We start from the raw sequence: 15,103 nt of genomic DNA on the forward strand, positions 1-15,103 counted from the left end.
TTCAAACACCACATTCCTCCAACCACGACACCACCCAAACCCTGAAATAGAGCCCTAAACACCACATTCCTCCAACCACGACACCACCCAAACCCTGTACCTAGAGCCCTAGACACCACATTCCTCCAACCACGACACCACCCAAACCCTGTACCTAGAGCACTAAACACCACATTCCTCCAACCACGACACCACCCAAACCCTGTACCTAGAGCCCTAAACACCACATTCCTCCAACCACGACACCACCCAAACCCTGTACCTAGAGCCCTAAACACCACATTCCTCCAACCACGACACCACCCAAACCCTGTACCTAGAGCCCTAAACACCACATTCCTCCAACCACGACACCACCCAAACCCCTGTACCTAGAGCCCTAAACACCACATTCCTCCAACCACGACACCACCCAAACCCCGTACCTAGAGCCCTAAACACCACATTCCTCCAACCACGACACCACCCAAACCCCGTACCTAGAGCCCTAAACACCACATTCCTCCAACCACGACACCACCCAAACCCCGTCCAGCCTCTCTAACCCTCTAGAGCCCTAGACACCACATTCCTCCCACCACTACACCACCCAAACCCCGTCCAGCCTCTCTCACCCTCTAGAGCCCTAAACACCACATTCCTCCAACCACGACACCACCCAAACCCCGTCCAGCCTCTCTAACCCTCTAGAGCCCTAAACACCACATTCCTCCAACCACGACACCACCCAAACCCTGTACCTAGAGCCCTAAACACCACATTCCTCCAACCACGACACCACCCAAACCCTGTACCTAGAGCCCTAGACACCACATTCTTCCAACCACGACACCACCCAAACCCCGTACCTACAGCACTAAACACCACATTACTCCAACCACGACACCACCCAAACCCCGTACCTAGAGCCCTAAACACCACATTCCTCCAACCACGACACCACCCAAACCCCGTACCTAGAGCCCTAAACACCACATTCCTCCAACCACGACACCACCCAAACCCCGTACCTAGAGCCCTAAACACCACATTCCTCCAACCACGACACCACCCAAACCCCGTCCAGCCTCTCTAACCCTCTAGAGCCCTAGACACCACATTCCTCCCACCACTACACCACCCAAACCCCGTCCAGCCACTCTCACCCTCTAGAGCCCTAAACACCACATTCCTCCAACCACGACACCACCCAAACCCCGTCCAGCCTCTCTAACCCTCTAGAGCCCTAAACACCACATTCCTCCAACCACGACACCACCCAAACCCTGTACCTAGAGCCCTAAACACCACATTCCTCCAACCACGACACCACCCAAACCCTGTACCTAGAGCCCTAGACACCACATTCCTCCAACCACGACACCACCCAAACCCCGTCCAGCCTCTCTAACCCTCTAGAGCCCTAGACACCACATTCCTCCCACCACTACACCACCCAAACCCCGTCCAGCCTCTCTCACCCTCTAGAGCCCTAAACACCACATTCCTCCAACCACGACACCACCCAAACCCCGTCCAGCCTCTCTAACCCTCTAGAGCCCTAAACACCACATTCCTCCAACCACGACACCACCCAAACCCTGTACCTAGAGCCCTAAACACCACATTCCTCCAACCACGACACCACCCAAACCCTGTACCTAGAGCCCTAGACACCACATTCATCCAACCACGACACCACCCAAACCCCGTACCTACAGCACTAAACACCACATTCCTCCAACCACGACACCACCCAAACCCCGTACCTAGAGCCCTAAACACCACATTCCTCCAACCACGACACCACCCAAACCCCGTACCTAGAGCCCTAGACACCACATTCCTCCAACCACGACACCACCCAAACCCCGTACCTAGAGCCCTAGACACCACATTCCTCCAACCACGACACCACCCAAACCCCGTACCTAGAGCCCTAGACACCACATTCCTCCAACCACGACACCACCCAAACCCTGTACCTAGAGCCCTAGACACCACATTCCTCCAACCACGACACCACCCAAACCCTGTACCTAGAGCCCTAGACACCACATTCCTCCAACCACGACACCACCCAAACCCCGTCCAGCCTCTCTAACCCTCTAGAGCCCTAGACACCACATTCCTCCAACCACGACACCACCCATACCCCGTCCAGCCTCTCTCACCCTCTAGAGCCCTAGACACCACTTTCCTCCCACCACTGCACCACCCAAACCCCGTCCAGCCTCTCTAACCCTCTAGAGCCCTAGACACCACTTTCCTCCCACCACTGCACCACCCAAACCCCGTCTAGCCTCTCTAACCCTCTAGAGCCCTAGGCACCACTTTCCTCTACTCTTCTCACTGTCTCTAGAGAGGAGACATGCTGGACAGTCCTTATTCTAACCACCTCCAGAGAGGAGACATGATGGACAGTCCTTATTCTAACCACCTCCAGAGAGGAGACATGATGGACAGTCCTTATTCTAACCACCTCCAGAGAGGAGACATGATGGACAGTCCTTATTCTAACCACCTCCAGAGAGGAGACATGATGGACAGTCCTTATTCTAACCACCTCCAGAGAGGAGACATGATGGACAGTCCTTATTCTAACCACCTCCAGAGAGGAGACATGATGGACAGTCCTTATTCTAACCACCTCCAGAGAGGAGACATGTTGGACAGTCATTATTCTAACCACCTCCAGAGAGGAGACATGATGGACAGTCCTTATTCTAACCACCTCCAGAGAGGAGACATGATGGACAGTCCTTATTCTAACCACCTCCAGAGAGGAGACATTTTGGACAGTCATTATTCTAACCACCTCCAGAGAGGAGACATGTTGGACAGTCCTTATTCTAACCACCTCCAGAGAGGAGACATGATGGACAGTCCTTATTCTAACCACCTCCAGAGAGGAGACATGATGGACAGTCCTTATTCTAACCACCTCCAGAGAGGAGACATGCTGGACAGTCCTTATTCTAACCACCTCCAGAGAGGAGACATGATGGACAGTCCTTATTCTAACCACCTCCAGAGAGGAGACATGATGGACAGTCCTTATTCTAACCACCTCCGAGGAGACATGATGGACAGTCCTTATTCTAACCACCTCCAGAGAGGAGACATGATGGACAGTCCTTATTCTAACCACCTCCAGAGAGGAGACATGATGGACAGTCCTTATTCTAACCACCTCCAGAGAGGAGACATGATGGACAGTCCTTATTCTAACCACCTCCAGAGAGGAAACATGCTGGACAGTCCTTATTCTAACCACCTCCAGAGAGGAGACATGCTGGACAGTCCTTATTCTAACCACCTCCAGAGAGGAGACATGATGGACAGTACTTATTCTAACCACCTCCAGAGAGGAGACATGATGGACAGTCCTTATTCTAACCACCTCGGTCTCCTTCAGCCTAACAGGACACTTCAGAAATTCACGTGCATATTCACCACCACCATTTCACCATTTGTGCTCAGCTGGGATACACCTCAGAAATGCAAGCGGTTTTACCAAACTAAAAACAATAGCAACATTAGCAACATTAGCAACATTAGTAACATTAGCAACAATAGCAACATTAGCAACATTAGCAACAATAGCAACATTAAGTTTCAATAGTAAAACAATGGTCTAGCTATGTTTTTTTTTTACACCCTTGAGTATTAAAACGATGTTGAATTTGTATCTCGCTCAAACCTTGCACTTTTCTCACCTTTTTTTCTTAGCCAGGTTCTGTAGCCAACGTAGTGGCCAACGTAGTAGCCAACGTAGTGGCCAACGTAGTGGCCAACGTAGTAGCCAACGTAGTGGCCAACGTAGTGGCCAACGTAGTAGCCAACGTAGTGGCCAACGTAGTGGCCAACGTAGTAGCCAACGTAGTAGCCAACGTAGTGGCCAACGTAGTGGCCAACGTAGTGGCCAACGTAGTGGCCAACGTAGTGGCCAACGTAGTGGCCAACGTAGTAGCCAAGTCTTCCTGTTTTCCTCAGAGAAAAAATCTTGATTTTATCCCTAACCATTCAAAAGATATCACCCATAATATATTTTTTTAAATTTAATTAGTCAAGTCAGTTAAGAACAAATTCTTATTGACAATGATGACCTACTGGGGAACAGTGAGTTTAACTGCCTTGTTCAGGGACAGAACAACAGATTTTTACCTTGTCAGCTTGGGGATTTGATCTAGGTTACTGGCCCAACACTCTAACCACTAGGCCACCTGCCACCTATGGTTTTCTACAAGTTTAGATAGCTGGCTAGATTAACTAACTATCAAAACATTTCTAGCTGACATGGCTAATTGAGTGACCGACATAAAAAGGAAAAACTGCTGATGCCCAATTATTTTCTTGAAATTTCACCTGGTGTATTCTATTATTCTTACTCTCAATATTAAATTGAGATCCCGACTGAGTTCCAAAAATAACTGTCTATGGCTGGAGCCGGCCCCGAGAGGCCAGCAGCCTGGGAGAGAAGAGTGCAACTGCAGCCCGCAATTCGGGGCGTTCCTGCATGTGGGCATTCCTGCATCTGCAGGAACCCCTCTTTATACTTCTATTGGTCAATTATTAAGCTAGGACAGGTAAGGGCGGGGCCTCTCCAGAACTGGTGGGAGGCGGGGCCGCTCCGGAACAGGTGGGAGGCGGGGCCGCTCCGGAACAGGTGGGAGGCGGGGTCGCTCCGGAACAGGTGGGAGGAGGGGCCGCTCCGGAACAGGTGGGAGGCGGGGCCGCTCCGGAACAGGTGGGAGGCGGGGCCGCTCCGGAACAGGTGGGAGGAGGGGCCGCTCCGGGACATGTGGGAGGCGGGGTCGCTCCGGAACAGGTGGGAGGCGGGGTCGCTCCGGAACAGGTGGGAGGCGGGGCCGCTCCGGAACAGGTGGGAGGCGGGGTCGCTCCGGAACAGGTGGGAGGCGGGGTCGCTCCGGAACAGGTGGGAGGCGGGGTCGCTCCGGAACAGGTGGGAGGCGGGGTCGCTCCGGAACGGTAGGTGACAGCAATGCACCGTGAAGTTGGATGCCAACCCCCAATTAACCCCACAGATGAAGAAGAAGAGGGGGTACAACGGTAGCTAACTATAGCTAGTACACGCCGGTAGAAAGGATTTGTAGAACCCGGAAGAGTCCTTTGCCTGTCAGGCACTGTTTTTCACTGTTTTCCCTCAGTTCTGTTAACGACAGCGAAGGCAGGTGTCGCCCCCTGCCTCCTGGCAACACCGGTAGACAGTTTCCTTCAACCCGCCTTTTGGGCACTGTTTTCCCTCAGTTCTATTAACGATGGCGAGGGCAGGTGCTTGGCAAGCGGGAGCAAAGGACAGTGACTAACTGGCACATGCTAACTAGCGAAGAGGACTCCGGCACATGCTAACTAGCGAAGAGGACTCCGGCACATGCTAACTAGAGAAGAGGACTCCGGCACATGCTAACTAGTGAAGAGGACTCCGGCACATGCTAACTAGTGAAGAGGACTCCGGCACATGCTAACTAGAGAAGAGGACTCCGGCACATGCTAACTAGCGAAGAGGACTCCGGCACATGCTAACTAGTGAAGAGGACTCCGGCACATGCTTAACTAGTGAAGAGGACTCTGGCACATGCTAACTAGTGAAGAGGACTCCGGCACATGCTAACTAGAAAAGAGGACTCCGGCACATGGGAGGAGGGGGACGAAACAACTTAGATAATACTTTTATTTCCCTTTTTGACCCACATTCATGATGATGTCATGCTAGAGAGGTGGTGTTCATGAAGGAACCAATGGGATGCTGGAGGTGGGGGGGTGGATGAAGGAAAGACGAATTGTGGGCTGCAGTTGCACACTATTGGAGAGTTATTCCTGGGAGGACAGGGGAGGCATTCCTGGGAGGACGGGGGGGTATTCCTGGGAGGACGGGGGGTTATTCCTGGGAGGATGGGGGATTGTTCCTGGGAGGACGGGGGGTAATTCCTGGGAGGACGGGGGGTATTCCTGGGGGGACGGGGGGGGTATTCCTGGGAGGACGGGGGGGGTTATTCCTGGGGGAGGTGTTCCTGGGAGGATGGGGGGTTATTCCTGGAAGGATGGGGGGGTGTTCCTGGGAGGGGGGGTATATTCCTGGGAGGATGGGGGGGGGGTTCCTGGGAGGACGGGGGGTTATTCCTGGGAGGATGGGGGGTTGTTCCTGGGAGGATGGGGGTGTTCCTGGGAGAACGGGGGGGGGTATTCCTGGGAGGATGGGGGGGGTTGTTCCTGGGAGGACGGGGGGTTATTCCTGGGAGGATGGGGGGTTGTTCCTGGGAGGACGGGGGGTTATTCCTGGGAGGATGGGGGGGGGGTGTTCCTGGGAGGACAGGGGGTTATTCCTGGGAGGATGGGGGGTTGTTCCTGGGAGGACGGGGGGTTATTCCTGGGAGGATGGGGGGTTGTTCCTGGGAGGATGGGGGGGTTATTCCTGGGAGGATGGGGGGGGGTTGTTCCTGGGAGGACAGGGGGTTATTCCTGGGAGGATGGGGGGTTGTTCCTGGAGGACGGGGGGTTATTCCTGGGAGGATGGGGGGGTTATTCCTGGGAGGATGGGGGGTTGTTCCTGGGAGGATGGGGGGGGGTTGTTCCTGGGAGACGGGGGGTATTCCTGGGAGGATGGGGGGGGTTGTTCCTGGGAGGACGGGGGGTTATTCCTGGGAGGATGGGGGGGTTGTTCCTGGGAGGACGGGGGGTTATTCCTGGGAGGATGGGGGGAGGGTTGTTCCTGGGAGGATGGGGGTTATTCCTGGGAGGATGGGGGGGTTGTTCCTGTGAGGACGGGGGGTTATTCCTGGGAGGATGGGGGGGGTTGTTCCTGGGAGGATGGGGGGTTATTCCTGGGAGGACGGGGGGTTATTCCTGGGAGGAGGGGGGGTTGTTCCTGGGAGGATGGGGGGAGGCATTCCTGGGAGGACGGGGGGTTATTCCTGGGAGGACGGGGGGTTATTTCTGGGAGGATGGGGGTTGTTCCTGGGAGGACGGGGGGTTATTCCTGGGAGGATGGGGGGGGGTATTCCTGGGAGGACGGGGGGGGTATTCCTGGGAGTATCCCTGGGGTTATTCCTGGGGGGGGTGTTCCTGGGAGGACGGGGGGTTATTCCTGGGTTTCGGGGGGTTATTCCTGGGAGGATCCCTGTTGTTCCTGGGAGGATGGGGGAGGCATTCCTGTATGTATCCCTGTGTTTCCTGTCTCTTTATGTATGTATCCCTGTGTTTCCTGTCTCTCTGGGCCAGTGTATGTATCCCTGTGTTTCCTGTCTCTCTGGGCCAGTGTATGTATCCCTGTGTTTCCTGTCTCTCTGGGCCAGTGTATTTATCCCTGTGTTTCCTGTCTCTCTGGGCCAGTGTATTTATCCCTGTGTTTCCTGTCTCTCTGGGCCAGTGTATGTATCCCTGTGTTTCCTGTCTCTCTGGGCCAGTGTATGTATCCCTGTGTTTCCTGTCTCTCTGGGCCAGTGTATTTATCCCTGTGTTTCCTGTCTCTCTGGGCCAGTGTATGTATCCCTGTGTTTCCTGTCTCTCTGGGCCAGTGTATTTATCCCTGTGTTTCCTGTCTCTCTGTGCCAGTGTATGTATCCCTGTGTTTCCTGTCTCTCTGGGCCAGTGTATTTATCCCTGTGTTTCCTGTCTCTCTGGGCCAGTGTATGTATCCCTGTGTTTCCTGTCTCTCTGGGCCAGTGTATTTATCCCTGTGTTTCCTGTCTCTCTGGGCCAGTTTGTCTTGTATGTCCAAGCCTACCAGCGTTTTCCCCGGTTTCCTGCTTTGCCTTTTCTCCTTTTGCAAGTCCTCCCGGTTCTGACCCTCTCTTGTTTTCTGGACTCCATGCCCGCCTGCCTGACCATTCTGCCTGCCCTGACCTCGAGCCTGCCTGACCATTCTGCCTGCCCTGACCTCGAGCCTGCCTGACCATTCTGCCTGCCCTGACCTCGAGCCTGCCTGCCTGACCTTTCTGCCTGCCCTGACCTCGAGCCCGCCTGCCTGACCATTCTGCCTGCCCTGACCTCGAGCCTGCCTGACCATTCTGCCTGCCCTGACCTCGAGCCTGCCTGACCATTCTGCCTGCCCTGACCTCGAGCCTGCCTGACCATTCTGCCTGCCCTGACCTCGAGCCTGCCTGCCTGACCATTCTGCCTGCCCTGACCTCGAGCCCGCCTGCCTGACCATTCTGCCTGCCCTGACCTCGAGCCCGCCTGCCTGACCATTCTGCCTGCCCTGACCTCGAGCCTGCCTGACCATTCTGCCTGCCCTGACCTCGAGCCTGCCTGACCATTCTGCCTGCCCTGACCTCGAGCCTGCCTGACCATTCTGCCTGCCCTGACCTCGAGCCTGCCTGCCTGACCATTCTGCCTGCCCTGACCTCGAGCCTGCCTGACCATTCTGCCTGCCCTGACCTCGAGCCTGCCTGCCTGACCATTCTGCCTGCCCTGACCTCGAGCCCGCCTGCCTGACCATTCTGCCTGCCCTGACCTCGAGCCTGCCTGCCTGACCATTCTGCCTGCCCTCGAGCCTGCCTGACCATTCTGCCTGTCCTGACCTCGAGCCTGCTGACCATTCTGCCTGTCCTGACCTCGAGCCTGCCTACCTGCCCTTGGGTACCTCCTGAACTTTGAACTGGTTGTGACCTTTTGCCTGTCCACGACCATTCTCTTGCCTATTCCCTTTGGATTTATTAAACATCTTAAACTCCAACCATCTGCCTCCTGCGTCTGCATCTGGGTCTCGCCTTGTGTCATGATAGCTATGTATCCGTGTATATACCATCGAGATATTAGCAAAGATACCTCCAAAATGTTTAGGACGACATTCATTCCAAAATTCACTGGAATGAATTCTGATTAAACACATTGATATTGGGATTTTAAGCTAGATATTCATACAATTATTAAAAAATATATGTTTTAAACAGAATTAAAGAGTTTTTGCTACCAAATATGATAAAAATGTTCTTCCAATTTAGGCTAAAAAAGAGCACATAAACCTATTAAAAATGGCCCATGTCGATGTGACAGGCTCTGCATGCCCTTATAATCCATAGGAATACGTGGAATTGTTTAAAGATCCTTGCGATTTAACCTAAACATGAGAAGCAGTGGCTTTGCTTCTCAAGCTCTCTCCTCTTGAGACAGAGAGAGAGACGGTGCTCAGTTGTGATGTTCTACCTCACTTCTGCACGCTTTTTACGCGCACGGTGGGAAGCTAATTAAAGTGGATATCTGACTCCTTCATTCTCGCAGGGGGCCAAACGTCAGAGTACCCGTTTAAAACGCAGATATCTTTCATGTGCATGATGGTGTGATTAATTTCACTTGAGTTGTTGGGTTAAAGCACTCTGTCTTGAAGTCACTCTGCACCATGACGAACTCATGAGCGCTTAGTGTACAGTGGATTTTTTGGAAAGCAGTCTCCCCCATCTGGAAAAGAAAGGTTTCAAACGCACATTTTCAAAACTCAACGAAAGCCCTTCAACTAGCACTTTTGAACTCTGTCGAGATGGGAATGGCATCGCTCCCGTGCGCTCTCTGCATAATATGGATATTTCTGATCTGTCATTCGACGGGAACGAGATATATTTACCAGTTTCCCGGCGTAACTGTTCAACGTGTCAGCTCGGAGCGGAGCGCGAGTACCGGTTCACCTCTCAGCGGATCAAACACCCAGCCCAGGTGAGCGCATTACGGACGGAGAGGATCTTTTGCGGGGATGGTCAGGGTTAGCCAAGTAACATCATTTATTTACAATGTCCGCATCGGAAGAGTGATGTCAAAATGTTTGACTATTGATAATCAGCCCGACGCGGAAACGGGCAAGAGGTGACGCTTTCTATTATCGTATGATCGACATCTATAGTGGGTAAAAATACAGATTAATGGGATAAGGGAGAAGGTGTTGGAGTGTTTGAGAACCTTACTAAAAGGGTAGTAGTCAGTGTGATCTGTGATAGATGTTTAAGATAACAAGTCCCATATGATCTGTCTGTAATTACAGGAACTGGTGCCAGTTCACAGTGTCGAGGACGGTGACATGCCAGGTGCGCAATGGGACAGAGACCACAGTGCAGAGAGTGTTCCAAGGCTGCCGCTGGCCAGGACTCTGCTCCAAACTCATCAGGTAGGACTGGATGGACCAGACGACCCCAGAGTCCTGTTTTTGATATAAATACTGTCTTTTATAGTAGTATATAGTAGTACTCGTCCAAATGATGACGTTCCTGTCAGCTACAGGACCGTGGTCAGGCAGTCTTACAAAGTGGCCTATCGGCAGGTCACTGCTCTGGAGTGGAGGTGCTGTCCTGGGTTTTCAGGAGATCAATGTCAACTAGGTGAGCATCCACATGTATAATCATGCTCTCTATCTTACCTCGCCCTAATGTAAACCTATATAACCCTGTATCTTACCTCACCCTAATGTACCTATATAACCCTGTATCTTACCTCACCCTAATGTAAACCTATATAACCCTGTATCTTACCTCACCCTAATGTAAACCTATATAACCCTGTATCTTACCTCACCCTAATGTAAACCTATATAACCCTGTATCTTACCTCACCCTAATGTAAACCTATATAACCCTGTATCTTACCTCACCCTAATGTAAACCCATATAACCCTGTATCTTACCTCACCCTAATGTAAACCTGTGTAATCCGTGATGTAGTGGTAAAGATGTGGTATAATGTGATCAGTGATGTAGTGGTAAAGATGTGGTATAATGTGATCAGTGATGTAGTGGTAAAGATGTGGTATAATGTGATCCGTGATGTAGTGGTAAATAGAAAGATGTGGTATAATGTGATCAGTGATGTAGTGGTAAAGATGTGGTATAATGTGATCAGTGATGTAGTGGTAAAGATGTGGTATAATGTGATCAGTGATGTAGTGGTAAATAGAAAGATGTGGTATAATGTGATCAGTGATGTAGTGGTAAAGATGTGGTATAATGTGATCAGTGATGTAGTGGTAAAGATGTGGTATAATGTGATCAGTGATGTAGTGGTAAAGATGTGGTATAATGTGATCCGTGATGTAGTGGTAAAGATGTGGTATAATGTGATCAGTGATGTAGTGGTAAAAAGAAAGATGTGGTATAATGTGATCAGTGATGTAGTGGTAAAGATGTGGTATAATGTGATCAGTGATGTAGTGGTAAAAAGAAAGATGTGGTATAATGTGATCAGTGATGTAGTGGTAAAGATGTGGTATAATGTGATCAGTGATGTAGTGGTAAAGATGTGGTATAATGTGATCCGTGATGTAGTGGTAAAAAGAAAGATATGGTATAATGTGATCAGTGATGTAGTGGTAAAAAGAAAGATATGGTATAATGTGATCAGTGATGTAGTGGTAAAAAGAAAGATGTGGTATAATGTGATCAGTGATGTAGTGGTAAAAAGAAAGATGTGGTATAATGTGATCAGTGATGTAGTGGTAAAGATGTGGTATAATGTGATCAGTGATGTAGTGGTAAATAGAAAGATGTGGTATAATGTGATCCGTGAGGTAGTGGTAAAAAAGAAAGATGTGGTATAATGTGATCAGTGATGTAGTGGTAAAGATGTGGTATAATGTGATCAGTGATGTAGTGGTAAAGATGTGGTATAATGTGATCAGTGATGTAGTGGTAAAGATGTGGTATAATGTGATCAGTGATGTAGTGGTAAAGATGTGGTATAATGTGATCAGTGATGTAGTGGTAAAGATGTGGTATAATGTGATCAGTGATGTAGTGGTAAATAGAAAGATGTGGTATAATGTGATCAGTGATGTAGTGGTAAAGATGTGGTATAATGTGATCAGTGATGTAGTGGTAAAGATGTGGTATAATGTGATCCGTGATGTAGTGGTAAAAAGAAAGATGTGGTATAATGTGATCAGTGATGTAGTGGTAAATATGTGGTATAATGTGATCAGTGATGTAGTGGTAAAGATGTGGTATAATGTGATCAGTGATGTAGTGGTATAGATGTGGTATAATGTGATCAGTGATGTAGTGGTAAAGATGTGGTATAATGTGATCAGTGATGTAGTGGTAAAAAAAGAAAGATGTGGTATAATGTGATCCGTGAGGTAGTGGTAAAAAAGAAAGATGTGGTATAATGTGATCAGTGATGTAGTGGTAAAGATGTGGTAGAATGTGATCAGTGATGTAGTGGTAAAGATGTGGTATAATGTGATCAGTGATGTAGTGGTAAAAAGAAAGATGTGGTATAATGTGATCCGTGATGTAGTGGTAAAGATGTGGTATAATGTGATCAGTGATGTAGTGGTAAAGATGTGGTATAATGTGATCAGTGATGTAGTGGTAAATAGAAAGATGTGGTATAATGTGATCAGTGATGTAGTGGTAAAGATGTGGTATAATGTGATCAGTGATGTAGTGGTAAAAAGAAAGATGTGGTATAATGTGATCAGTGATGTAGTGGTAAAGATGTGGTATAATGTGATCAGTGATGTAGTGGTATAGATGTGGTATAATGTGATCAGTGATGTAGTGGTAAAGATGTGGTATAATGTGATCAGTGATGTAGTGGTAAAGATGTGGTATAATGTGATCAGTGATGTAGTGGAAAAAAGAAAGATGTGGTATAATGTGATCAGTGATGTAGTGGTAAAGATGTGGTATAATGTGATCAGTGATGTAGTGGTAAAGATGTGGTATAATGTGATCAGTGATGTAGTGGTAAAAAGAAAGATGTGGTATAATGTGATCAGTGATGTAGTGGTAAAGATGTGGTATAATGTGATCAGTGATGTAGTGGTAAAGATGTGGTATAATGTGATCAGTGATGTAGTGGTAAAAAGAAAGATGTGGTATAATGTGATCAGTGATGTAGTGGTAAAGATGTGGTATAATGTGATCCGTGATGTAGTGGTAAAAAGAAAGATGTGGTATAATGTGATCAGTGATGTAGTGGTAAAGATGTGGTATAATGTGATCCGTGATGTAGTGGTAAAAAGAAAGATATGGTATAATGTGATCAGTGATGTAGTGGTAAAGATGTGGTATAATGTCATCCGTGATGTAGTGGTAAATAGAAAGATGTGGTATAATGTGATCAGTGATGTAGTGGTAAAAAGAAAGATGTGGTATAATGTGATCAGTGATGTAGTGGTAAAGATGTGGTATAATGTCATCCGTGATGTAGTGGTAAATAGAAAGATGTGGTATAATGTGATCCGTGAGGTAGTGGTAAAGATGTGGTATAATGTGATCAGTGATGTAGTGGTAAAGATGTGGTATAATGTGATCAGTGATGTAGTGGTAAAGATGTGGTATAATGTGATCAGTGATGTAGTGGTAAAGATGTGGTATAATGTGATCAGTGATGTAGTGGTAAAAAGAAAGATGTGGTATAATGTGATCCGTGATGTAGTGGTAAAGATGTGGTATAATGTGATCAGTGATGTAGTGGTAAAGATGTGGTATAATGTGATCAGTGATGTAGTGGTAAAGATGTGGTATAATGTGATCCGTGATGTAGTGGTAAAAAGAAAGATGTGGTATAATGTGATCCGTGATGTAGTGGTAAAAAGAAAGATATGGTATAATGTGATCAGTGATGTAGTGGTAAATAGAAAGATGTGGTATAATGTGATCAGTGATGTAGTGGTAAAGATGTGGTATAATGTGATCAGTGATGTAGTGGTAAAGATGTGGTATAATGTGATCCGTGATGTAGTGGTAAAAAGAAAGATGTGGTATAATGTGATCCGTGATGTAGTGGTAAAAAGAAAGATATGGTATAATGTGATCAGTGATGTAGTGGTAAATAGAAAGATGTGGTATAATGTGATCAGTGATGTAGTGGTAAAGATGTGGTATAATGTGATCAGTGATGTAGTGGTAAAGATTTGGTATAATGTGATCCGTGATGTCGTGGTAAAAAGAAAGATGTGGTATAATGTGATCAGTGATGTAGTGGTAAAGATGTGGTATAATGTGATCAGTGATGTAGTGGTAAAGATGTGGTATAATGTGATCCGTGATGTAGTGGTAAAGATGTGGTATAATGTGATCAGTGATGTAGTGGTAAAGATGTGGTATAATGTGATCAGTGATGTAGTGGTAAAGATGTGGTATAATGTGATCAGTGATGTAGTGGTAAATAGAAAGATGTGGTATAATGTGATCAGTGATGTAGTGGTAAAGATGTGGTATAATGTGATCAGTGATGTAGTGGTAAATAGAAAGATGTGGTATAATGTGATCAGTGATGGAGTGGTAAAGATGTGGTATAATGTGATCAGTGATGTAGTGGTAAAGATGTGGTATAATGTGATCAGTGATGTAGTGGTAAAGATGTGGTATAATGTGATCAGTGATGTAGTGGTAAATAGAAAGATGTGGTATAATGTGATCAGTGATGTAGTGGTAAAGATGTGGTATAATGTGATCAGTGATGTAGTGGTAAATAGAAAGATGTGGTATAATGTGATCAGTGATGTAGTGGTAAAGATGTGGTATAATGTGATCAGTGATGTAGTGGTAAAGATGTGGTATAATGTGATCAGTGATGTAGTGGTAAAGATGTGGTATAATGTGATCAGTGATGTAGTGGTAAATAGAAAGATGTGGTATAATGTGATCAGTGATGTAGTGGTAAAGATGTGGTATAATGTGATCAGTGATGTAGTGGTAAATAGAAAGATGTGGTATAATGTGATCCGTGATGTAGTGGTAAAGATGTGGTATAATGTGATCCGTGATGTAGTGGTAAAGATGTGGTATAATGTGATCCGTGATGTAGTGGTAAGAAAGTGTCGTTGTGAAAAGTAACGCTCCCTTATACTTTCAATGCATTTTTGGATAAACTGTTTTTACTTGCGTCTACCCTCCACGGGTTACAACCTTCCTCCTTCATCCTTTACCTCAGTCATCTTAGTTCAGCAAAGTACTGTACTATGTTACTATACTATGTTTTAAAGGTGTTGGCCAGTTGCTGTTGTATGGGACTGTAACAGACTCGACATTAGTATGGCACATCTGAGGTAAAAGTACAGAGTTTGTGAGATAGCCGTTTCCTGGCACACGAGGGAGAAAAGTAACAGTGTGAAGTATTGAAGCTACTGCATGATATACTGCTGGTTGGTATACTGCTACAGTACTGTAGCTGT

At 47.8% G+C, this 15,103-nt stretch overlaps 1 protein-coding gene across 2 annotated transcripts in view; it reads left to right on the top strand.

The window, feature by feature from the left end:
• The first annotated feature begins 9,149 nt into the window (after window positions 1–9,149).
• The window catches only part of LOC115126090 (collagen alpha-1(XXVI) chain-like), a 59,275-nt gene continuing 53,321 nt past the window's right edge, over window positions 9,150–15,103 (top strand). The window contains exons 1-3 of one of the 2 annotated variants that reach the window (XM_065000583.1): window positions 9,150–9,651; window positions 9,974–10,096; window positions 10,204–10,307. In XM_065000583.1, coding sequence (XP_064856655.1) covers window positions 9,479–9,651; window positions 9,974–10,096; window positions 10,204–10,307 — 400 coding nt within the window. In that variant the 5' untranslated portion in view covers window positions 9,150–9,478. The remainder of the gene's footprint in view (window positions 9,652–9,973; window positions 10,097–10,203; window positions 10,308–15,103) is intronic. The other variant, XM_065000584.1, reaches the window with a different exon arrangement.

The sequence above is a fragment of the Oncorhynchus nerka genome, linkage group LG14 (genome assembly GCF_034236695.1).
Source record: "Oncorhynchus nerka isolate Pitt River linkage group LG14, Oner_Uvic_2.0, whole genome shotgun sequence".
NCBI lineage: Eukaryota > Metazoa > Chordata > Actinopteri > Salmoniformes > Salmonidae > Oncorhynchus > Oncorhynchus nerka.